At 51.2% G+C, this 24,462-nt stretch overlaps 1 protein-coding gene across 1 annotated transcript in view; it reads right to left on the bottom strand.

Moving 5' to 3' along the window:
* FBN3 (fibrillin 3) overlaps positions 1-24,462 on the bottom strand; it is a 264,037-nt gene that overhangs the window by 122,851 nt on the left and 116,724 nt on the right. The window contains exons 7-8 of the mRNA XM_032799200.2: positions 24,305-24,430; positions 2,151-2,276 (exon numbers count right to left, since the gene is read on the bottom strand). Of these exons, the coding sequence (XP_032655091.1) occupies positions 2,151-2,276; positions 24,305-24,430 (252 nt within the window). The remainder of the gene's footprint in view (positions 1-2,150; positions 2,277-24,304; positions 24,431-24,462) is intronic.

The following is a 24,462-nucleotide window of genomic DNA, read 5'->3' as shown; positions in this document are numbered from 1 at the left end:
CCTTGTCCACATGTTTGTTGACCCCTTCAAAGAACTCTAATAGATTCATAAGACACGATTTCCCTTTACAGAAACCATGTTGACTTTTGTCCAACAATTTATGTTCTTCTATGTGTCTGACAATTTCATTCTTTACTATTGTTTCAACTAATTTGCCCGGTACTAACATTAGACTCACTGGTCTGTAATTGCCGGGATCACCTCTAAAGCCCTTTTTAAATATTGGCGTTACATTAGCTATCTTCCAGTCATTGGGTACAGAAGCTGATTTAAAGGACAGGTTACAAACCACAGTTAAAAGTTCTGCAATTTCACATTTATAACGTGATCCCTACTGTTATATTCTTATTAGAGCATAGAATTACTATCCAGAGAGGTTCTACGGAACATGTGGATTCATTTAAGATTTTTACTTCATTTGATTCTACATTTTCTTTCACATATAGTGCCAACCACTCCCCTCCTACCCCCGCACGACCTGTTCTGTCCTTCCAGTATATTTTGTGCCCTGGAATGATTGTGTCCCATTGATTGTCTTCACTCCACCACGTTTCTATGATGCCTTATGTATCAATATCCTCCTTTAACATGAGGCACAATAGTTCACCCATCTTATTATTTAGACTTCTCGCTTCTGTGTACAAGCACTTTAAAAACTTGTCAGTTTATTTGTCTGCCCTTTTCTAAAGTTGTCCCTTGCAAACTAAACTGCTGAAATAACAGGGATCACTCTTTTGAAAGGACCTTAAAGTCAAGCCCATCCTTGCTCCTTGGAGAAATACTCGAAGGAGGATAGAAGTGTGGGGTACTAAACTGATGAGTGGTGTCATAAATAAATGTCGTAAGAAATCCTGATGATGGGCATTGTTCCTCGGTGTATCTGCTGAGCCTCAACCATAGCCTGACAACTGCTTGCAAGACTGTATCGGTGTGTGCAGTACATACCTACAACACTGGCTGTGTCTACATTTGATTGGTGAACTACTGTTTGCATATTGGTGTGGTTCTGGGTGAATTCACAAATTGTTGACTGGTTAAGAATAACCAAGTGTTCTGATTTGAGAAACACTGTTCAATTGTTCAAGTTAAAAGTTGACCTGAAAAGAACCCTTCATTAAATCAAGAAACTAACGCTCCCTGGACTCAGTAAAGAGGGACTATCCTATTTGTTTCCATTCTAATAGTGGCTGTAACACTCAGCAAATTGGCAACTCCAGTTTGTTAGATTTCAGCTTTAAGTTCTAACTGGCACCAGAGCACACTCACAAAACGGACCCCTTTCGTGCTCACAATGAGAGGCATTGAAGTATAAACACTTTGGGCCAAGGTCAGAACTAGTGTAGGCAGGTGCACGGAAGTTAATGGAGTAGCACACATTTACACCAGCTATGCATGTGTGAGTTCTGCAGTATGGTCACTAGCTGAAATAGGCAGGTGTTGTGGGTTCCATATGGCCCCGGGAGTCATTTCGTATCCAGAAATTAGATACTAGGGAAGGAGCACAGCTACACAGTAAATGAAATTCTGCAACAGGAATGCACCTTGGGAACTACAAGTGTCTCCAGTCAGTATGTATCAGATCCAGTTCTCCTCATGCTGATGGCTGGCACACGTTGTGTGGGTCATTTTGCTGTAACATTTGACTGCTACTTTGGGTACAGCACATGTACCCCCTGTGGGGTGCATAACAATGGCCAGTGGAGAGTTCCCTGGCTGTGTACAGGCCAGTGTGTAGGGCATGTCCAGCTGGCTGATGTCAGTGCCATTAGCTGGTGTAAGATGCACATAGCACTGGCTGGGGTGTGGACAAGCTAGCAATTGGTGCATCGCCTGTTAGCGGGCATGAAGGGTATGGAAGTTGCTACCTTGGGTATGTGTGAGCAAACAGTGCACATGTAGAATGGGTTGATGTACTCAGCACATGCTGCTGTCTCGCTAGCCAGAGCACCATGTTGTTGATGAATGTTTTTCAGCTGAATTAAGAGGGTCCAATGATAGCTCTCAGCATTCTGCATGTAAATATGGATCGCTTTGGTTCCACAGGACACTGTGCGACACTGATAGGGAACACTAATGAAATACAATTCCTGGCCAGGACTGAACCTTGGATCTCTGACTCCTTTCTAACCTAGAGCTGTCTGCCGTCTTACCAATGCAGCGGGATCCATCTGGACTGGTCATGAAGCCACGCGGGCATGTGCACACATAGCTTCCTGCCGTGTTGGTGCACTCACCACCATCGCACACACTGGAGATTGTGGTGCACTCGTCCACATCTGGAAAAGAACAAACCACCAGGGATTAGTCTTCTCTGCAAAGATGATTTGTACCATCTTCTCTGCTGATCTACACAGAGGCCCCTCGGCCAAAGGCAGCTGGAATTCCAGGCTGCCACCTGCACTTCAAGGGGCCCTGGCTGGCCTCTGCCAGCCGTTTGGGTAATATCTCCAGCGGACATTTTTGTAGGGTTGAGACACTGTAATTATCCCTCTCCTCCATCCCCATTATTCTGCATGGCCCTTCACCAAGGGGTTCAGCTGAGGGCAGAAGAGAGGAATGTCAGGAGAAAGGCTGTTTGGAGATTTCCTGGCTGACTGCTGGCAGAGACCCTGGGCTCCCCTGCAAAACCTCTCCCGCCAGGAGCTCCCGCTCAGCTTGGCAAAGTCATTCAGGGAAAGAGCTGAGCTTCAGGGGCTTTGCTGCACTTCTCAGCCCTCCAGCTCCACGCACTGCTAAAACACCTGCTGCTCCCACCACAGGGCAGTGCATGTGTCTGCCAAGCTACTCGCCCATATCCTGAATCAAAGCCAACGCACGCTCTCCATGGCCACTAGGCAACTGCGCAAATGCTGTCGTTGCCATAGGCATGGCAAGCCATGGTCCTGCACCCCTCTCTCCCCATTGCAGCCAGTAGGTAAGTCAGGCATTGAGCGGCTGTTGTACCATCTTCAGAAGGGAGAATACTGGCTGGTGCCCTCTGTGCTCCTGGGAGCTCCTGCAGTGATCCAGCACTGGGGTTACCCACCCAGCTGGCACCACAACATTCTAAGGTGGCACAAAGGGTTTTGTATAGCACTCTGCTGTCAGGGTTAGTGAGTGCCAGTCACTCGTCTCTCTGTCTCCATCTATCTCACTCACTCTCTTTCCCAACAACCTTTACTGCTCCGTGGCTGTGCCACCATTAGTGCATAGTTAGACTTTGCTATTAAGGACCTTTTTGCAAGTTAGCAAAATGGACAAGACAGGACATGGCTAGATGGGCAGACACTTGGAGAGGGAAATATGCTGTCCACCTCCGCTTGTCTGGGAGTACTAGGGAGTGATTCCAAAACCAGGGAACAGACCATGAGAAAAGAACCTCTGAGAATCTGGGTGATCAGTAATGCCCCACATGTGCCCTCATATCAGTGCCCGACGGCCCTGCTGCAGGATGCCGCCGGTGAGGGAGGGGGTCCAAACCAAAACCAGCTGTGAGGTGCTGCCAGACATGTGTGTCCATAAGCTCTGCCAAGCCCTTCTCTCTCTGCAGCTCCCTTGGACTGCGCTGCGCGTGTGTTAGACAAGGAGGCGAGATGAACACTGAGTCAGCGTCTTCTTGCAGGACAACAGAAGGCAAGTCCCAAAGAAATTGCAACACGTCTTTTTACAGCTGAATCCAGCAATATGGCCTGCAGGCTGATCCGGAGGCTGTGAAATGCAGCCCGGAGTTCAGAGGCCCTGGGACTAACAAGAACTGTTACACAATTAGTGAAACACATGCAACATGCCTTGCGGTAAGATAGCCACGTCCATCGGAGTGTGTCAAAGCATTCCCTACGCATCAGTGAATGAACCCCCACTGTCCCAGAGAGAGAGGGCAATGTTGCTCCCAGGCTATGGCTGGGTAAAAGCAAACCTGGAGAGGCCGTGCCTAATGCAGGGTTCACCAGAAATTCTGTGGCAGAGCTGGGACCAGAAGCCAGTTCTGCTGCTGCACCCTGAGCTGTAGCTTCAAGACCATCCTTTCCCTTCCTATGCATTTGAATCCCCATAGTTCTGAACCTGCCAACAGGTGCCAGCTCCTGGAGCCCGTTCCTAACTATGGCCACCCACAATTCATAATCTGACCCAGTGCAAGAGTCTGACAGCCAAGAGCTGAGCTGGAAATAGCAGATGTGCTGGAGCTCAGTGTACTCCAGAGACTGGGGGGACGTGAGCCTGGAGATTCACCAGGCTTCCAGATCTCCCCCAGCTAATATCCACAACAGCAGAACCAAAAATATTTGTCTGATTATTTATTTCTATTGCTTCCTTTTTATTGATCAGTGTTAAGAAACTGCATGTGTAACCCAAACACCTCCTGGGGGTGAGGTTCTGTCCCATCTAGTGGCACCAAGACCACTGAGAGAGAGAGATTGAGTCTGTTCTATGGTCTTAGCTAGCAGCCAGCTGGCTTTTAGCTTGTATGGCAGAGGCTCATGCACTAAGCTCCCTGAGGCCCCAGGTTTGATCCTGCCCACCACCAACCAGAGTCTGTCAGTGTTACACATGGCCCAGCTAAAGTCTAGCTTGCTGCAGACCAGAGGAACCCTGCAGAGAGCCCATAGGCTATAACGTGCCAGAACAGAAGGGTAAGGGGCAAGGAGAAGGAATAAAACTGAACAATTCCCTACAATGAGGTGCTTCACACCAGCATGCTGTCTGCTACCAGAGCAACAGAGGTGCTTTACAATGAGACCATAAACTGCAAGTATTACCCAATTGCTTGCAACAAACTTCACAAAATGCATCACTGCTAGAAACTGCAGGGGATTGATCTGTGAGCAGGGGCAGCAGGTCACGTGAGGTGAGTTCATCATCAGTAGGCTGCACAGGTCTGGGGCTGTAGAGTGCTATGTGAGGGGCTGTAGATTTGCCCTTTATTCAGAACTGAAATCTGTATTTCAAAGTTGAGCTGGAACTAGAATCCAACCGACAGTTCTGCACCCAGAGAGACTGGCTGCTGGCTCCAATTCAGCCGGGTGATGAGAGACGGTGGGAATGTGCCAAAGTGCTTTCAGAGAGGCCAAAATTTCAGGATTTGGCAGCCAGCAAAAACAATCATCTCTGCTGAGCAGCTTTATTTATTGTATTTTTAAACCATAACACGTTTGTGAATGGACCAGGAAGGGGCTCTGTGCAATTCAGGGGCTTTGCATATAAAACTCTGGGGCTGGCAGGAGGTTAACAAGAAAGAACTGGGCAAGTTTTGCTCCTTCTGAAGCACTTTTCCTATGTGACCGGCCTAATGGTGCAGCATGCAGCCTGGTAGCATCAGCAGAGAGAGACTAGGCTCTGTGCTGGATACAAGGACATCTGCCCAAAAGCAGGCACAGGCTATTTGATTGTCACTGCTAGCATGACAGCATGGAGGTTTGTTCCATTAGCAGAGACCACTTACGATTTAGTGAAGGAACGTACCATCCACACTGCTGGTAAAGGGCATGGAGTCCATCAACTGGTACTGGGGACCCGAAGGGCCAGGGTTCAAATTATGCTGATCGTCTGTGGCGGGGGGGGGGCTTTTATTGTAGGCACAAAGAATGCAGATCACACTTAGTGGATGGGGGCCTGTATCCTAGAAAGTGTTGACTCTGGAAAAGACTTCGGATCTCTGTGATCCCTCAGTTGCTAGCAGAGCTAATGCTATCCATGGGATGCATAAGGAGGTTGAGATCAAAGAGGAGATGAAACAGAATAAGCAGCTCACTCAGAAAGAGAGCCAAGCCTGGGGCAGGCACCGGAGGGCCAGGAGTTCCATCGCCTCCTTGTGGAGGCCCTCTGCACTGCAGGCAGCGAGTGCAGTCCCCTGGTGCATTAGTGTCGGAAAACCAGTGAGGAAACCCTGCAGTGTCAATGCTGCTCCCTGGGCCCCTTCCTCATGGCAGCAGCGCTCTCTCAGGAGTCTCTCAGCACACTGGGGTCAGATCTCTCCCTCCTGTCCTGGAGGGGATTCCCCAGGCGGGATTGCTGATTTACCATTCCCTTGGGAAGGGCTTGGGGCGGCAAAAACCATAGAGCTGCCCCTGCTGGAGGCAAATGTCCTGACTCTGCCTGGTCTGTCCCTAGAGATGGCTACCGAGTCACAGATACATTTCCATCCACAGCAGAGCCTTCGTCGCTGGTTCTGTCGGTGACAGCGCAAGGAGCAGATGTCTCCTTTAAACTGTGCATGACACCTCGTTGCCTGGCCTGAGATGTTACAGTCAGTGATGAGCTGCCAAAATCTTAGGAACTGGTTCCCTACCGGGTCTTTGGTGGGATGGCTCCAGCAGGTGAAGGACTCGTCGCTGAATACCCAGTAGGGAAGCGCCCGGTGAGTACACCTCCCATCCATGTCCTGCCCCCGACTGCCCTCCTCAGAAACTGCAACCCATAACCCCCCCCCCAGCTCTTTGTCCCCTGCCCACTCCTTTCCGAGACCCCCAACCTTAACTGCCCCCCAGGACTCCACCCCCTGCCCAACTCGCCCTGCTCCCTGTCCCCTGACTACCCCGACTTCATCCACCAACACCCTGACAGACCCCCAGAACTCCCACGTATCGCCTACCCAATCCCCCCTCCCCCATCCCCTGACCGCCCCCCAAGAGCCTCTGCCCTATCCAACCCACCTCCACTCCCTGTCCTGTCTTATCCAACCCCCCCAACTCCGGCCTCTTACCCCCACCGGGGCCGGGCTGGAGCCACGCCGCGTGGCCGGAGTCGGGGCTGGGGACTGGAGTTGGGGTCCGGCAGGGGCCAGAGCCACGCCACGTGGCCGGAGTCAGGGACTGAGATGGGGCCCGGGCCAGAGCCGCGCCGCGTGGCCGCAGTTGGGTCCCAGCCTGGGCCGGAGCTGTGCGGCCGGAGTTGGGCCTGGGGCCCAACCCAGAGCCACAGTCGGGGCCTGGGCTCAGGCCCAGCCCGGAGTTGCGCCGCGTGGCCTGAGTCAGGCTGTGCGGCGCCTGGAGCTCTCCTCGTGCCCCACCCCTGCCCCAGTTCACCTGCAGGAAGCCCTGCTTCCCGCAAATCAGCGGATTCACAGGAAGCATAGGAGGGGAAGGAGAAGCTGCGGGGAGCGTCAGGGGAGGAGGTGGAGCTAGGTGAGCTGGGGCCAGGGGCAGGGCAGGGAGCTGGCACAGATTTTATTAAATTTAAAAGCCTTTTTAGAACTGGGACAACCAGTTTTAAAAGGGCTTCTAAATTTAACAACCGGTTCCTGCGAACCGGTGGGAACTGGCCCCAGCTCACCACTGGTTACAGCTGCTTGAGGACCCATCTGCTTAGCATCTTCACATTGGAGGAGTTGCTGTGCATTGTCTGCTGCACAGAATAAACGGAACGACCTGGTCTTGGGAGCTGGCACTTGGGACTCTAATATGGCGGCGTGCTGTGATCAGAAGGGCACCTCTCTGCCCAGCCACACTCCCTTTAGGGATCCATCAGCATTAGCGCAGGCCAGGAACAGATTTGCTGATTCTCCACCATATCTGAGCTGCTCTTGGCCATAGTGCGAAAAGCAGATGCAGGGAGCAGGGTGCTCGTCGCTGAGTCAGAGGCACACCATTCCAGCACAAGTTAGGGCAGCCCTAACACACACCAGTGGAGCTCCAGTCCAGAACCCCCCTCCTCTCCCTGTCCCACCTATGCTGCACCCCAGCAACACCCCTGGCATGCTCCCCCCCTTTGCCCTATGCTGGGGGTGGAGAGGGGCAGGCAGAGGAGGGAGCAGGGCTGCTTCCAGCAACTGTATTTAGGGTGACCAGACAGCAAATGTGAAAAACTGGGACAGGGGATGGAGGGTAATAGGAGCCTATATAAGAAAAAGACCCCAAAATTGGGATTGTCCCTATAAAATCTGGACATCTGGTCACTCTAGCTGTATTCCAGCTGAGAGTTCTGCACGGGGGGATTCTCCACTAGCCTTCTGCACTTGTTTTAAGGCCACTTTGTGCTCACAGTAAACTCGAATCTATCCCTAAGGATACAAGTTACTGGGTCCTGGAATACTCTAGTGATGTTGCAAACTCCAAAATGTGTGAGCTCCACTGCATCTCTGTGATGCACCCAGAAGCTCCAAGATGAGAATTAAGCCATTAAGGCAAATCCGCCCAGAGGATTCAGGGGGCCTGGGGTCTTTGGCAGCGGGGGGCCCCGCATTAAGGTTGTTCAACAAGGAGGGGGAAAGACATCTGAATGCTCCAAGAGAGGCACTCCGTACTGGGAGTCAGACACTGAGGTGCTATGGTGAGGTGATAGATAGATGGGTGCAACACAATGTTTGCCCTTCTACATTCAGGAAGGGCTGAGAGACCCTAGTTTAATTTCAGGTGGTCCAAGGACTAGCATCTATTCCCCCATGTGAGCTTCCCATAGTCTGACCAGAGAGAAAAGGAACTTCTGTCCTTTCGTTTTCTGGCATTTCCAAACCCAAAGGGCCAAGTGGAAATAATGCAATTCCTTTCATGGGACCTCCCCAGTCTCAGTCATAAGTCAACAGAGCGTGTGAGTGACAGCAGGGGAGCATTGTCAAATGATATACTGGGAGGAAAAGTGCATTCCTCTGAGCCCCGCTCCGGCTCCTACGTGTTCCATTGGGAGCTCCAGGGGCAGTGCCTGTGAATGGGGCAGTGTGCAGAGACGCCTGGCTGCACCTCCACACAGGAGCTGGAGGCGGACATGCCGCTTCTTCCAGGAGCCACTTGAGGTACGTGCCACTCGGATCCTGCACCCCCTGAGCCTCTCCCCATGCCCCAACCCCCTGCCCCAGCCCTGATCCCCCTCCTGCCCTCCAAACTCTTCAGTCCCAGCCCAGAGCCCCCTCCTGCACCCCAAACCCCTCATCACCAGCCCCACTCCAGAGCCTGCACCCCCTCCCACACCCCAACCCCAATTTTGTGAGCATTCATTGCCCAGCATACCATTTTGATTCTCTGATGTGGCCCTCGGGGCAAAATGTTTGCCCACCCCTGTGCTTAGAGTTCACACACGCTCATGCCAGCGCCTCCAGAGCTCCAGTGTGCTCCTTGCCAGCAATTTCAGCTCTTTGATGCTCTGAGCTCTGAGAGCTGAAACTTAGCAAGGCAGCAGTGCAAATCCACAGAAAACACTCCCCACCACCTGGGCCCCTAGTTATCATGTAGGTCTCCCCTGGCATTTAATTACAGGCCTCTGTTTGGCTAGGATTTGCAGAACGCTCCAAGGACAGAAGTTTCATGAAGTGAACACTGGTTGTATTATTTGAAATAGCTGTTTAAAATGTTTGCACCACTCTCCTTCCTCGCTTATTATCAGAGATCTAGAGCCAGTCACCAGGCAAGCATCTCATTAGATCAAAACATATGATGCTGCATCAGTGACCCCAGAAACGTGTGTGAGCAGAGCTGTGTTCTGTGCTCAAGGAAAGACACCCCCGGTCCAAAGGGCAAAACAATCTGCAAATGCTCTTGACCTGCAAACCCTGGTGAAGGTAAGAATGGTGAAGAAAAGTAGTGCAAAAATGCACGGCTGTCCTGTCCTGTTAGAAAGCTGCCTCTGGAAGGATGCTTGCTAGTGAGCACTGCAGTTTTCTGTAGCCTTTATTTTTCCTTCCTTCACAACTCTATTATTGACTTCTCTGTATCCCGGGTCTCAGAGTTAGATTCACTCAGCATTGAAGCCCAGAAAGAGCCTGACATGATGGGACTCGTATGTGTGTCCCCGGTAACACCCTTAGGCCAGTCCTGGCCGGGGGTCTCCAACAGCACAAATGGTGTGTCTACAGAGCAGCTGGCAACCAGCCTCCTAGACAGACTGACTTGTGCTTGTGGGGCATGAGCCTGCTAAAAATAGCGCCCGAATGTTGTGACTCCAGCGGAGACTCAAGCCAGCTGCCCAAGCCCGGAGGCAGGTCAGTCTGAACTTGGCTGGCTAGTTCAAGGCTATGCTGGAGCCACAATTCTAACCTGAGCCCTGTGAGCAGGGCGTCCCTAGCCATTTTGGTGCCCTACACAGCATCCCCATGGGGGGACTATGTGAGACCCAAGGCCTCTGTGGGGTTGCTGGCCCCAGGCCTCGGGGTGTGGAGGGCGGGGCTGGCCCCAGGGCTCTACAGGGAGAGGGCTTGGGGGAATGGGAGAAACTGCCCCCCCACCCCAGCCCACTCAGCTCTGCTCCCCTGGGCCCCAAACTTGGGGGGCAGGGGGTACTGCCCCCCAGCACTCACCAGTGGTGCAGCTTGGAGCCAGGGGAGCAGAGCAGGCTGGGGTTGGGTCGCTCCACTTACCATGCGGTGAGTGCAAGCCCATACCCTGCAGCAGTCCTCAGGGGAGTGGGAGCGGGACTGGGGCAGAGCAGGGGCGAGAAGAGCTGGGGCTGGGGCGGAGCAGGGGCGAGGCCATGGGGAAGAGGCGGAGCAGGTGCTGGAGCAGTACGCAGCTGTGCAGGAAATGTGGTGCCCCAAATTCCCCGGTGCCCCAAATTCCCCCGGTGTGTATGGGTAGGGATGGCCCTGACTGTGAGTCTGTCTAGCTCGCCCCAGCTGCGGCACTGACATCCCCACACTGTCTACGTCAATCCTGTTTCAATTCTCAGTTAACAGGAAAGCAATGCTCCGTGCACTTCACACCTCTGACAATAGCAGACGTCAGTGTAAATGTTGATTTTGGACCCAGTCTCCTTTTCGCTGGGTTGCACTCGGTCTGATCATTTAAGGCATAAAATACTGGAAGCCAAGGGCTCCAGAGTAGCAGTCTGCAAAGTCTGTGCGGCTCAGCTGCCCACAGTCACGTCCCAACCCTACCTTTCCATTGCATTAAACAAACCAAAACATAGCAGAGAAAATGTCTTTGGGGCCCATAGTGGAGGTCATGGCTCATCAGCCGTCTCTCGTGCAGCTCACGGGACTTTCAGCCTTTCCCTTACAGCGAGCACAAAGAAACCACAGAGAAGATTAATGGGACCTTCCAAGCCACGCCAGATCCATGGAAATGAGCTTTGAATAGACCCAAACAATGAATCCTTCTGTGGAAATTTTGTAAGAAAATTGAAAACATTTTAATAAAAGGGCTATCGTGTTCCATTCTCTAGGAAAATGGGCCAACAGACGGTCTGTTCACGGAAAAGATTCAGGCAACGCAGAAAAGCTCACTCCACTTTAGAAGCATGAATGAGATTTAACAGAACAGAAAACAGAACTTTGTCTTCCGTAGGAAATTGGGAATCTTGTCCATTGGTGACAAACAAGCTGGCACATGGTTCTTTAGGAATCAGAGTGATGTCTGAGCTATGGTAGCCTAAAAAAAGTAATAAAACTCAGAGAGAAATGAGAAGTCAGGCCATCGAGTGACTACTCCCTTCCCTGCCTGCTCTATCCCCCAGGCAGCAGAATGCATCAGATACTAACTGATCCAAACAGGTGCAACCTACTGATCTGAAGAACAAATGTTTGTGCTGACAGCAGGCTGAACTCTCCCGTCTTTCTGTGGTGTGGTATGTAGTTGCTGGTGAGTATTTGCTTCAGGTTGGGGGGCTGTCTGTAAGCGAGGACTGGCCTGCCTCTCAACGTCTGTTAGAGTGAGAGATCATTTCCAGGATAGGTTGTAGATTGTTGGTGATGTGCCAGAGAGGTTTTAGCTGGGGGCTGCCCATGATGGCTAGTGGTGTTCTGTTATTTTCATGTGTCAGTATATTTATGCCAGCATCTGTAATTTTCACTCCATGCAGCTGAAGAAGTGGGGTTTTCACACACGAAAGCTTATGCCCAAATAAATCTGTTAGTCTTTAAGGTGCCACCGGACTCCTCATTGTTTTTGTGGACACAGACTAACACGGCTACCCCCTGATACTAGACTCACTTAGCTCCTTTAATCTTTCCTCATAAGACAACTCCCCCTGCTCTCCAGCTGCAAGACGCTCCTCTGCTTTCACAAATTCCTCAGAGCGTAATACTGGGCATCTAGCTGTGGAGCAAATGCTGTTCTTCTGTTGCCTTTGTATGATATGTCCTAGGGCAGCCCTGACTCTTCAGAGGCTGGTTAAGGGATGAAGGGCATGGCCTCTCAGCATCCTCCCTTGCTGTATCTCTCCATGTGTTTGTGAGCACCACGCTCGGGGGCCCAGATCCTGATTGGTGCCCCAGGTGCTACCAAAATGCAAATCAACAATATAGTATAAAACAACCAACTATCCCCAGGGAGCTTTTTATTAGAGAGAAGCTGGGCCCATAGCCCTGGCTCTGAACCCCCTGAACTTGGAGGAAAGTTTGGCTGAATTCCAAGCTTGATGGCTTGGGCCAAGCTCAGATTGAGGAATAATTGGATTTTCCTGCATCCCAGCACCTCTCCTTTCCCGAGTCCCTGGCTCCTCTGATCAGGGCCCAACCAGAATTCCTCCAAGGGTTTCTGGCTGCAGTGCAGCCCCTTCTGATCTGGCAGTGTGCCTGAGATGGCCAAAGACGCCCAGTGGGTCTCTCTGGGCTAAGAGTGCAGGAGACCGTGAATAATAAAAAAAAATCCTTATCACACAGGGGTTCAGGGATTGAGAAAGAAGCTGCTGTTCCAGGTGGTATTTGTGCTAAAATGTAGCTACCATCACAGCCCTGCTAGCTGCACTATCTCACCTCCTGTCTCCTCCTGTCAACACAAGGTCCACCGCAGATTACTGGCAAAGGCTGGTGCATTAATGAAGGAGACCTAATTCTGTCATCAGGCAAACTGGCATATCCTTTGACCTTCAGTGCAGACACAATCCCACCTGCTAACTCTTCTTCCCAGGAGGAATCCTGTTTGCAGAAAATGCAGGATAGCCTAATCCTGTGGACAGGGGAAGAATTTAGCAGAGGGATTCAAGAGATTCCCAGTAGTTCCTGATGTGAGAAATCCACATCCTCATTTTAAGGCAAGCTGGTCGCAAATCAAATTGAGAAATGGGATAAAATTGCTGGCAGAGGGACTCAAGAGACTAATCCTTACAGCTTTGTGCTCATAGGCCCTGAACTAACCTGTGTAGAGGAAATTGCTGTATCATGGCCTGGAGCGGTGCTTTCAGTAATACCCTTTGACAGCGTTCACACTTGTCTGGACACATACTGCTCTCTGAGGCTCCATGGTCCAGTCCAGACACTGCACTAACCAAGCAGCCAGCTGAGAAAGGATGCAGCTGTCTGCTGGGACCAACTGCCCTTTCTCCACACCCACCCCAGCATGCAGAGAGCTCTTTGGGCTGGTACCTTTCTATGTGTTTGCTCCTGTGCATCTTAGGTGCCACTGTAACAGGAATCATGGGCAAGATCCTGGACCCCACCTTTCACACAGCTCCTGTGGCACAAACAAGCTGAGCAGCTGGCTCAAACGGGCGGTGGGGATTCCCCATGGAGGGGAGCAGGGTGGCTCAGCCAGCACTACCCTGCCTCTCCTCCTGGCCTTCACGTAGAAGGTGGGTTGGGGCAGAGGTTGCCCAGCTGTGGTGCAATGGTCCTGGCTGGGAAACTGTCCCTTGGGGATCATTGCAGCCATGTGTAATTTAGAGTAGCCCTGAGGCTTAAACCCAGCTTGGCCAGCCCAGCTCTCCTCGCCTGTCCTGACTGGAGCAGCTCAGGATCTGGGCTGGTAAAGAACATTGAAAAGGATCGCCTTCGGGGTCTCTAGCAATTCAGACAAGGTGCACAGTAAAGAAATGACTGCTAGCTGGAAAGGCAGCTCAGCTCCTTATGGCTGCTCAAAAGGACTCACGGGGAAGCTGGTCACGGCGGCTACAGGCTGCTTTCCTGTGCATTCCTGGGGTGGCAGAGTCAGCCAGGGGATTGCTCTGTATCTCAGTATGGAGACAGAAATCAGCACATCTGGTACAAACGTAGTTTAACCTGGTTCTAAGTCAGTGTGGTGACATTGACTACGTAGGGACTATGTGGATTGTGCTCTAAGGCTACGGCCCAATTTTACATGGTTCTAATCCCACCTGGCGCAGCCAAACCACACAATCCTTTAGCTGAGGCCTCGGACCCTGAACTGAAACCTGGTGTAAACAGTTGATGCTATGCTGCACTGGCTGATGGAGTGCTGCCCGTGCAGACAGCTTGTTTGTGTTTTGTAGCATCTCTTAACACAACACTCCAAACTCAACGTCTCTAGGATGGATGTGATTCCACCATAAAGGCTGTGATGGAAATAGGAGCCTCTATCTCCTGCGCTGGGGTGCTGCCAGCTCTCCCTAGGTTAGAGCTAACTTTGGTACAGGGCATGATCTGCATCCACTGTCACCGCAGAATAACGGTGCATGATTCCACCCAGACAGACATTAGCTTTCACATCCTGGACTAGTGAGGAAAGGGTAGGGCCTGGGGACAGTGGCGCATGTCCCTTTTCTAAAGTGTCACTAAAGCAGCAATGCCCATTTCCCTGAATCAGGAGACATGCAGCAGCACAACGGACATCATCAGGAATGGCTGTTTACAATAACTGTGGCTGTTCGAGATGGGATGCAGACGTGTGTTCCAAGTAGGTATGCGTGTATCCTGAGTGCTGGAGCCTTTTGCCTAGCAGTACCTGCAGAAGGGCGGCACTTGTGCATCATGCTTGTAGCCACGCCCACCTCCTGGCCAATTCCCTCATAATGAATCCTAGATTCATAGAAGATTAGGGTTGGAAGAGACCTCAGGAGGTCATCTAGTCCAACCCCATGTTCAAAGTAGGACCAACCCCAGCTAAATCATCCCAGCTGGGGCTTTGTCAAGCTGGGCCTTAAAAACCTCTAAGGAAGGAGATTCCACCACCACCTTAGGTAACCCATTCCAGTGCTTCACTGCCCTCCTAGTGAAATAGTGCTTCCTAATATCCAACCTAGACCTCCCCCACTGCAACTTGAGACCATTGCTCCTTGTTCTATCACTGCCACCACTGAGAACATACCGAGCTCCATCCTCTTTGGAACCCCTTCAGACAGTTAAAGGCTGCTATCAAATCCCCCCTCATCTTCTCTTCTGCAGACTAAATAAACCCCAGTTCCCTCAGCCTCTTCTCATAAGTCACGTGCTCCAGCCCCCCTAATCATTTTTGTTTCATAGACTTAAGTCAGAAGGGACCATTACGGTCCATCTAGTCTGACCTCTTGCCACAATGCAGGCCACAGAATCTCACTCACCCACTCCTGTAACAAACCCCTAACCTATGTCTGAGTTATTGAAGTCCTCAAATTGTGGTTGAAGACCTCAAGGTGCAGAGAATCCTCCAGCAAGTGACCCATGCCCCATGCTGCAGAGCGAAGGCAAGAAACCTCCATGGCCTCTGCCAATCTGCCCTGAGAGGAAATTCCTTTCCGACCCCAAATATGGCGATCAGTTAAACCCTGAGCATGTGGGCAAGACTCACCAGCCAGCACCCAGGAAAGAATTCTCTGTAGTAACTCAGATCCCATCCCACATAACATCCCATCACATACCACTGGGCTATTTACCTGCTAATAATCAAAGATCAATTAATTGCCAAAATCAGGCTATCACATCATACCATCCCCTCCATAAACTTATCAAGCTTAGTTTTGAAGCCAGATATGTCTTTTGCTCCCACTACTCCCCTTGGAAGGCTGTTCCAGAACTTCACTCCTCTAATGGTTAGAAACCTTCATTTAATTTCAAGTCTAAATTTCCCTAGTGTCCAGTTTTTTATCCATTTGTTCTGTTCCAGATTGGTACTAAGCTTAAATAATTCCTCTCCCTCCCTGATATTTATCCCTCTGATATATTTATAAATAGCAATCTTATCTCCCCTCAGCTTTTCTTTTGGTTAGGCAAACAAGCCAAACTTTGAGTCTCTTTTCATAAGACAGGTTTTCCATTCCTCAGATCATCCAGTAGCCCTTCTCTGTACCGTTCCAGTTTGAATTCATCCTTCTTAAACATGGGAGACCAGAACTGCACACAGTATTCCAGATGAGGTCTCATCAGTGCCTTGTACAACGGTACTAACATCTCCTTATCTTTACTGGAAATACCTCGCCTGATGCATCTAAAACCATATTAGCTTTTTTAATGGCCATATCACATTGGCGGCTCATAGTCATCCTGTGATCAACCAATAGTCCAAGGTCTACTCCTCCTCTGTTACTTCCAACTGATGCGTCCCCCATTTTTAACCAAAATTCTTGTTATTAATCCCTAAATGTATGACCTTGCACTTTTCACTATTAAATTTATCCTATTACTATTACTCCAGTTACAAGGTCATCCAGATCTTCCTATGATATTTGTTGCCCTCCACTGGACTCTTTCCAATTTGTCCACATCCTTTCTGTAGTGGGGACCAAAACTGGACACAAAATCAGATGTGGCCTCACCAGTGCCGAACAGAGGGGAATAATCACTTCCCTCAATCTGCTGGCAACGCTCCTACTAATGCAGCCCAATATGCCATTAGTCTTCTTGGCAACAAAGGGCACACCCTCGTTGACTCATATCCAGCTTCTCGTCTACTGTAACCCCTAGGTCCTTTTCTGCAGAACTGCTGCTAGTCAGTCGATCCCTAGTCTGTAGCAGTGCATGGGGTTCTTCCATCCTAAGTGCAGGACTCTGCACTTGTCCTTGCTGAACCTCATCAGATTTCTTTTGGCCCAATCCTCCAATTGTCTAGATCACTCTGACCTTATCCCTACCCTCCAGCAAATCTATCTCTTCCCCCAGTTTAGTGTCATCTGCGATCTTGATGAGGGTGCAATCCATCCCATCATCCAGATCATTAATAAAGATGTTGAACAAAACTGGCACCAGGACCGACCCTTGGGGCACTCCGCTTGATACCGGCTGCCAATTAGACACTGAGCCATTGATCAATACCTGTTGAGCCTGACGATCTAGCCAGCTTTCTATCCACCTTATGGTCCATTCATCCAATCCAGACTTCTTTAACTTGCTGGCAAGAATACTGTGGGAGACTGTATCAAAAGCTTTGCTAAAGTCAAGATGTATCATGTCCACCACTTTCCCCATAGTCACAGAGCCAGTTATCTCATCATAGAAGGCAATCAGGTGAATGTCCAGGGGAAGACTCCAAAGCACAGAGGATGGGTTGTGCAAATTATGTTTGCATCATATCTCAGAAAACCACAGTTACAGTAATTAATCATTTCTTCTGCAGACGTATATTCCAAGTAGGTGACTAGTGAGCAGTCCCCAATCTGGAGGTGAGGCGCGGAGTCTACTTGAGCAAAGATCCCACAGATTCCAACATTAGAATCCAGTCTGGAAGAAGCAGTGACTGCATAATGGTCCATAAATGTATGTATGGACGTGCACTACATACAGCCTGCCCTGCTAATGTCCAATACGGAAATGTCATTGAGGAATGCCACTGATGTTGCCTGCACTCTAATGCCCATATCTGCTGAAGCAGTATGGCCGATGCTATCTCATAGGCAGTCTTGATGCAAGATGCTGGTTCCTTCATGTGGCCCACATGTGATATGAACAGGTGAGGCAAAGAAAGAAACTGTTCAGTTAGAAGGCTAGACAGTGTCTAACATCTAGTGTACAGAGGTTGAGGATGGGCCTCATTCCGCCCTTGGATTTTGGTATCAGAAAATAGTGGTAGTAGACCCTGCTCCCCACACTGCTCCCCACACTAGCTCCCCACACTAGCAGAGAGCTGGTCCCCACACTAGCAGAGAGCTGGTCCCCTCAAAGAGCAGTGTCTCATCAGAGGGGTCCCTGAAGAGCAGTAGGGAGAGGAACTGAATGACGGAGGTAATCAAGACCCAGGCATTGTAAAAGTGGGCCAGCCTGTCCCCATAGGAACATGGGGATGACCACGGAGGAAGAAGAACTGGAACAATACTCTGGACCAACAAATCCAAATGGGCACAGAGTGGCCAGGCCTCAAGCTTGAGTGGTTCCTCTTGTGAGACCTATCCCTCTTCCGAGGGTAGTCTCGCTGTCTCAGGGGAAGTGCTGCACAAAGGGGTGCTGCATCCTGAATGGCTGCTGTTGCTGCACCCCACAATGGCGTCTCTGCGTGTGTGGATTATACGCCCCCAGAAACTTGAAGGTAGCCCTTGAATCCTTAAAGGATTTCATCAGTCTTGTCCAAAAACAAGGCAAGTCCTCAATTGCTTGCTGGACACCTAGCACGATCCACGAGGTCTGGAGCCAGGAAGGCCTCCTCATAGTCATTACCAAGGCCACAGCCCTGGCCGAAAGCTCAGCCACTAAAGGGCAGATTGCAAAGATGTTTTAGCCACCAAGCAGCCCTCAGTGACAAACGCCCAAAACTCATCCTGAGAAGCCTCGGGTAACTGCTCCTCAAATTTGGCCATAGGCGACCAGCTGAGGAAGTCATATTTAGCCAGCAAAGCTGGCTGGTTCATGATCCTCCTCTGTAGTGAAGAGGAGGTGTATAGCTTTCTGCCCAAATGGTACAGGTGCTTCAAATCTCTGTCTTTGGGGGAAGACTTTAATGTGCCCTGACAGGCTCTGTCATTGACCACCATGCCCACTCGGAGTTTGTGGACCAATAGGAATAAACCCCTCATATCCCTGTATCAGCACAAAATAGCACTTCTCCAACCACTTGACCACCAAAGAGCTCAAGGAGTGTCTCACTGATCAGGAGGGCAACTCTTCCAGGCATAGTGGGCTGGAGAATGTCCACAAGTTTACAGGTATTCTCCTGGAGAGATTCTATCTGAATATCTGCGGATGAGGCAACCTGATGTAATAGGTCCTGGTGTGCCTTGAAGTCCTCCAGGATGGAAGGAAGGATGAACCAGGCAACACCACATCATCTGGGGATGAGGACAAGGCTCTTTGCTGGACCAGAGGCAGATCCTGCTCCTAGGGCAGCATCTCTGGATGGGGAAACTCTGAGGGCTCCACAGAAAGGAGAATTGCAGGCATCTGAACTTGCAACTGATCTGCAGCCCCCAATACTGCACAAGGAGGCAATTTCACTTTTGACTTGGATGATGAGCGAGACCTCCGGGAGTGAGGAGCTTCCCACTGAGCCCAAGGGGGACACTGGCATGGGTAAGGTACTGGTGGCCAGTAGGCACCAGGCCAGGGGCCTCCATCCTCGCCTTGGGCTGCATGCTAACCCTGGTAGTGTATTGGTCCACTGATGGCCCCCAGACTCCCCCAGGTGAAGTGGAGCAGGAGGACAAGGAACCTGATTCTGAAGCAGAGGAATCCCTGAACCTTAGAGATATGGGAGAGGTGACTCCAGAGGGACCCAAGAGGCAATCTGACTCATCCATAGCCTAGACCGAGATCAGAATTGAAGCTCCCGATATGGTCGGCACCACCCGTGTCAAAAAGGTCAGTGCCACAGGCAAGGTCCATCCCAGTGCAAACTCTGGGACCAGAGCACCCGCATAGGACTGGAGTGCTTCGACGTCAACAGCCTCCATGGAACCATCTGCTGTGTCAATTGTTGAGAGCCGAGGAAGAGCCTGGCACTGAAGAATCATAGAATATCAGGGTTGGAAGGGACCTCAGAAGGTCATCTAGTCCAACCCTCTGCTCAAAGCAGGACCAATCCCAACTAAAACATCCCAGCCAGATCTTTGTCAAGCCTGACCTTAAAAACCCCTAAGGAAGAACCTTGTGCTGTCTCCAGTATCGTATCCATACTGACCCCAGGGAGGGGTGCTTCATGGTGCAGGGCCAAGACTTCCACAGCACAGCCATTGTGGATGCCAGCCACACAAAGGGGGAAGGATAGCTTAGTGGTTTGAGCATGGGCCCACTAAACCCAGGGTTGTGAGCTCAATCCTTGAGGGGGTCGTTTGAGGATTGGTCCTGCTTTAAGCAGGGGGTTGGACTAGATGGCCTCCTGAGGTCCATTCCGATTCTAAGAGTGAAGTCTTAGACCAAAAGGCTGAGTAGGTCCTACGCAGCTGACACTGTCAGCACTAGCATTATTTCCACTGGTGCCAAACTCAACAGACACCCAGAACCAGAGTTGATGGTACAGGGTGTCTGCCCTCCCTACCCAGTACCAAGGAAGGGTCACAGACACCTGTGCAATCCTGCATACTGGAGCCAGGCCTGTACCAGTCTGTGCTCTTCTTAGAGGAGGCAGAAGAGTCAACCTGCAACCTGGAGGGCTCCCAATTGGTCTTATGTGATCTCTTCTTTGGTGCGACAGAGAACGACTCTTGCTCTGGAACAGGAGGTAGCAGAGCTCTCCAAGCTAAGGGGTGGTCTATGGCCCAGGAAGGCCTCAGTTCTGGGTCAGGCCTCATGGGCTGCTCAAGTAGGCTCTGCTTGAGGTGAAGGCTCCGCACCTCCAGAGTCCACCTCTTGAACGATCTGCAGATTGTACTGCACTCCTTAAGGTGGGCTTTACCCAGGCAGAGCCAGAGCAGCTTGTCAGGGTCACTGTTAGGGATCGCCACTCCACATGCAGGGCAATACATGAGCCCCGGGAGGGCACAGCCGCTAATGCTATCACTTTTAACTCCCTGCAACAAATGAGGCTAAGAAAGGACGAATGTGAGGTTGTGAGACTTCACCACACAGAGCTCCAACTCCATCCAATGGGTGGTGAGAAGGAACGGGGGTGAGGGGGCGAGGCATGGGAGGAACTAGAGGTACAAGCACCGCCCCTTTATGGGTCCTGCTAGGCAAAAGTCTCTGGTTCCGGCGCAAGGGGTGCGCACACCTAGTTGGGATACACATCTGCCTCTACTTGAAGAAGAATGATTATCGCAGCACCTAGGAGTCCCAATCATGGCTCAGGACCTCTTTCTGCTCGGTGCTGTACAAACCTCACCACGCTAGGGCTCAGGCATGAACTGCTGCGATGGTTATTTCACTGAGTGCCCAGCGCCCCCTCCCTTACCCAGCTATTTAATTGCGAGCTGCCTGGGGTTCCATAATTGCAAACAACTCTGCCACCTGGAAGCCAACTCCGGGTCGAACATCTGGTTTCCAGCACATTCATCGCCTCTGATCCTGGTTACTACACAACCTTGGAAAGGAATGAAAGGGGTGTGGAATTCCTGACGCAGGGCTAGGTGGGATGACAGTTGCATTAGCAGAAAAATCACATTTGCTCGCTAAAACGGCAAAGCAGGCAGAGCTGAAGCCAGCAGGGTTTCATTAAGATACATGGGAAAGAGTTTTAATAACCAAGGCAGGGGAGCTTTTATTCTGTTTTCCTTTTCACTTGCCAGATGTTTGGAAAAATACAATGAATGTTTATTCCTTTGGGAATGCAGCCTTGCTGGCTAGATACACAGCCAGCCCTCTGAAATTCCAGCAAAGTGGGTTTGGGAGAGTGCCCCCTTTCTAGAGGAGTGTGCACGGGACTCAGACATGCACTGGAGTGCATACTATATAGAAGCTGCTTAGAATGGACTGCAAGAAACTGGAGTCAGGCTACAGTCATAAAAAGAGCTGTTACAGCATCGTGGCACCACAATAAATAATGGTCTTTCACTCTACCCAGCACTCTCTCTCCTTGTATTTTACCATGGAAGAGTGTGCCATGTGATGTAAGACACATGTCCCCAAACACTGAGTGTTACTAGCCAGTGTGTTCTGTATTTAACTCAGCAATGGCTCATGATGACTGAGTCAGAGACACATCAGCAGCACTGGGGGCTTTCAGAAGTGGGTGAAATCCTGCCTTTTCTCCTACTGATAGGCATGGCTTAATTACACTTCATGGTGCCAAAGGAACATGCGATCCTCTGGTCCAAAAACTAGTCAAGCCATTTATAAATAATTGTTCCTGTCTGTGCAAATGGTCCAGAAACCACCTCCTTGTAAACAGATGGAAACACCATGAAATGGGCCCAGCAGTCAGACAGCTGAGCACAGTCTCCCAGCACAGGTCACCCCACATTCAGCACTGAGCCAGCCAGCCTGACATTCCACATAACCCCCAGCCAGGCCATGTCCAGCCACATGGCCACACCCTGACAATCAGATCAGCCAATGACCTGCACACAGAGCACAGCTAGGCAGTGAGACCCCCCCCAGCGCCTTTCAGAAGGCCAGTAACTCTCATCACTTTCCTAACTCCCATGTCGAAGAAGAGGAGGGTGCCCTTCCTCTGCAGAGCTGTAGCTGCTAGAAAGACCCTTCCAAAGAGCTGAGAGAGGCAGCCGTGCCGAGGAACGCACACACGTATGCTGTGTGCCCCGTGCCCACAGCTCCGAGTTATGGCTGATCCTGAGCCAGACCATAATCCCCACTCTATGGCTCTGAGCAACAGCTGCTGTGCAGCGGACCCCAAATGTACTGGGGTTGCTATTAAAATCTTGCCCGTAGCTCTTGGGAGCTGTTAAAATAGAATGGTTTCTTTTTATTAGTGACAATGGTGTCCCATATTGTGAGCAGGAACCCTGCCTCTGGAGTACTGTGCCATTTCTGGGAATGAGGCTGCAGTGATGGTCGAAAAGGCTTTGCCACCTGCCACGCAGTTGGAGATGAGTGAGGCAAGCCCAGCAAGCCATTGGAGTGATGGGAACAACCTCACTTTAGCTATGAAGGAGCAAAATGTCCTGTTTTGGTCCAGGCTTTCCAGTGACATGTCTCCATCTGCACCTGCTTTATGCCTCGGGGGCAATGGGCTGGAATCTGGAATAGCACTGCAGAGGTCACTAGGGTTACTCTGCATTTGCCCTGATCTACTAGAGATCACAGCCCCCCTGGAGCCAGAACCGCCATGGGATCTCCTCACTGCCAAGCTCCCAGGAACCAGGCCTTCTGCAGGGCACTGACAGCTGTGCTCTTCATTCCACCTCGGCTGCCCTCGCACACCCCTCGCTGGGCTCCAGTGTCAGCTACTCTGCTCCTGCACTTGGGGCAGGGATGGGGGGATGGAGTAGGGTGGCTTTCACCCACCTTTGTGTTCCCCATTTCCTGGGGTCTCAGGAATGCTCTAACGTACCCTCTGCTTCCACAGACCCTGGCGAGCAGATGCAGCCATAGCAAAGTGCAGCCCCAACACCTCCCTGATGTGCCCCATGCAGGGTGCTGGGAGCAGAGCTGGGTACAGCCCTCACAGCAACATCCCTGGCATCGTGGCGCCCACCTGCCCAGGCAGATTCCCAGGAGGCGGTTTCCATCCTGTGTGCTCCCAGAGCAGCTTAAAGGGGCTTTGACGTATCTGGGAGCCCAGCTACTCATAGCAGTTCTCCTGGCCTCACTGGTTCCTTTTGCTCTCACTATACAACTGTCACAGCCCTCAGAGATTCTCTGAACCAGGAACACACAGTGGGTTCATTGACGCACTGACTGAAAATGTGAAACATCCAGGGCTTAAATTCTCACTGAGTATTTCCTGAAGTCCCAGTGCTTGGGGCTCCTGCAGGCTTGAAAATATTCCTGGAGCTCCGGCTGGAAGCATCCCCTGAAGAGTAGCAGCACGAAATGCAGAGCTGGCTCCCTCCACACTGCCCTGACTGGACGCTCCTGTGGCCCCCGCCAGGCTGGGGCAATGGCTCAGATCGTGTGGCCCAGCCAGCCCCGCACCTTGTCTGCCAAACAGAGGGCTTTGGGAATGGAGATATCTGAGCAGGTACTCACCTGCCCACACTCGGCTGGGCTTGTACCACTGCAGCGGCTTCTGGGCAGCCTCTGCGCGGGGGCTACCAGCATGGGCAGGGACTAAGCTATTGATCGAGACAGGAAAGCTTCATTCTTTCAGCTCCCCCCCTCCACCCCCCCCCCCACCACTGGATGGCCCTTTTAATCCTGCCATGAGAGGAAGAGCCCATTCCCTGTAGTGGGCCCAGGAGCTCCTCCATTCTCTATATGGTCATGCAGTCTCCTCAACCAGGCAGAGAAGTCACAGGCACGTCATTTCTTTTCCAGTGCACAAGGCCACAACACAGAGAAATGGGGCAGCATTTACTCCCATTACCTCTCAGCCTTCTGAGGAGGGAAATCAGTCACTCGACTGACACCTCTATTGTCCTTTGGCCTTTCAAAAGCACACACTAAATGCTGACCCGAGGAGTCCTGAGCTTGCCTGGCTAAGCAGGGACACCCTTCTCGTCTGTGCCGGCCCTTGTGAGTGTCCTGCTGCTTCCTGTGTCCCCCTGGGTTTGCAGAGTCTCTGCTCAGACAAGTGGTTCTATCTTGCTACCACGCAGATTTCAGTAACTAAGACACGTTGTTTGTTTCTTCATCCTTTGCTGTGACATATAGCAGCACCCTGGGTTAACACTACCCCACCCTGACACTGGGTGTGCATTATCTGGGAGAACCTTCCACTGACTGCACTTTCCTGCTCTGTCAACGCAGCTCAGAGTGAGATGGTGAGAAGATGCCAACAGAGAACAACAGCTGCTCCCTAGGAGAGGCTTTGGGGATTTCAGGACCTCGTCTTACCTTCGCATTTGTGGCTGGTTTCACTCTGCTTGTGTCCTGCAGGACATTTGCACTCGTAGGAGCCCACGGTGTTGATGCAGTTTCCACCCTGACACAGGCCTGGGATAGCCTGACATTCGTCCACATCTGTAGGGAGAAGAACAAGAACATCAGCAAGT

The sequence above is a fragment of the Chelonoidis abingdonii genome, chromosome 11, assembly GCF_003597395.2.
Source record: "Chelonoidis abingdonii isolate Lonesome George chromosome 11, CheloAbing_2.0, whole genome shotgun sequence".
NCBI lineage: Eukaryota > Metazoa > Chordata > Testudines > Testudinidae > Chelonoidis > Chelonoidis abingdonii.
Note: the sequence above shows the minus strand (reverse complement) of the source record. Positions and strands in the feature narration are given on the sequence as shown.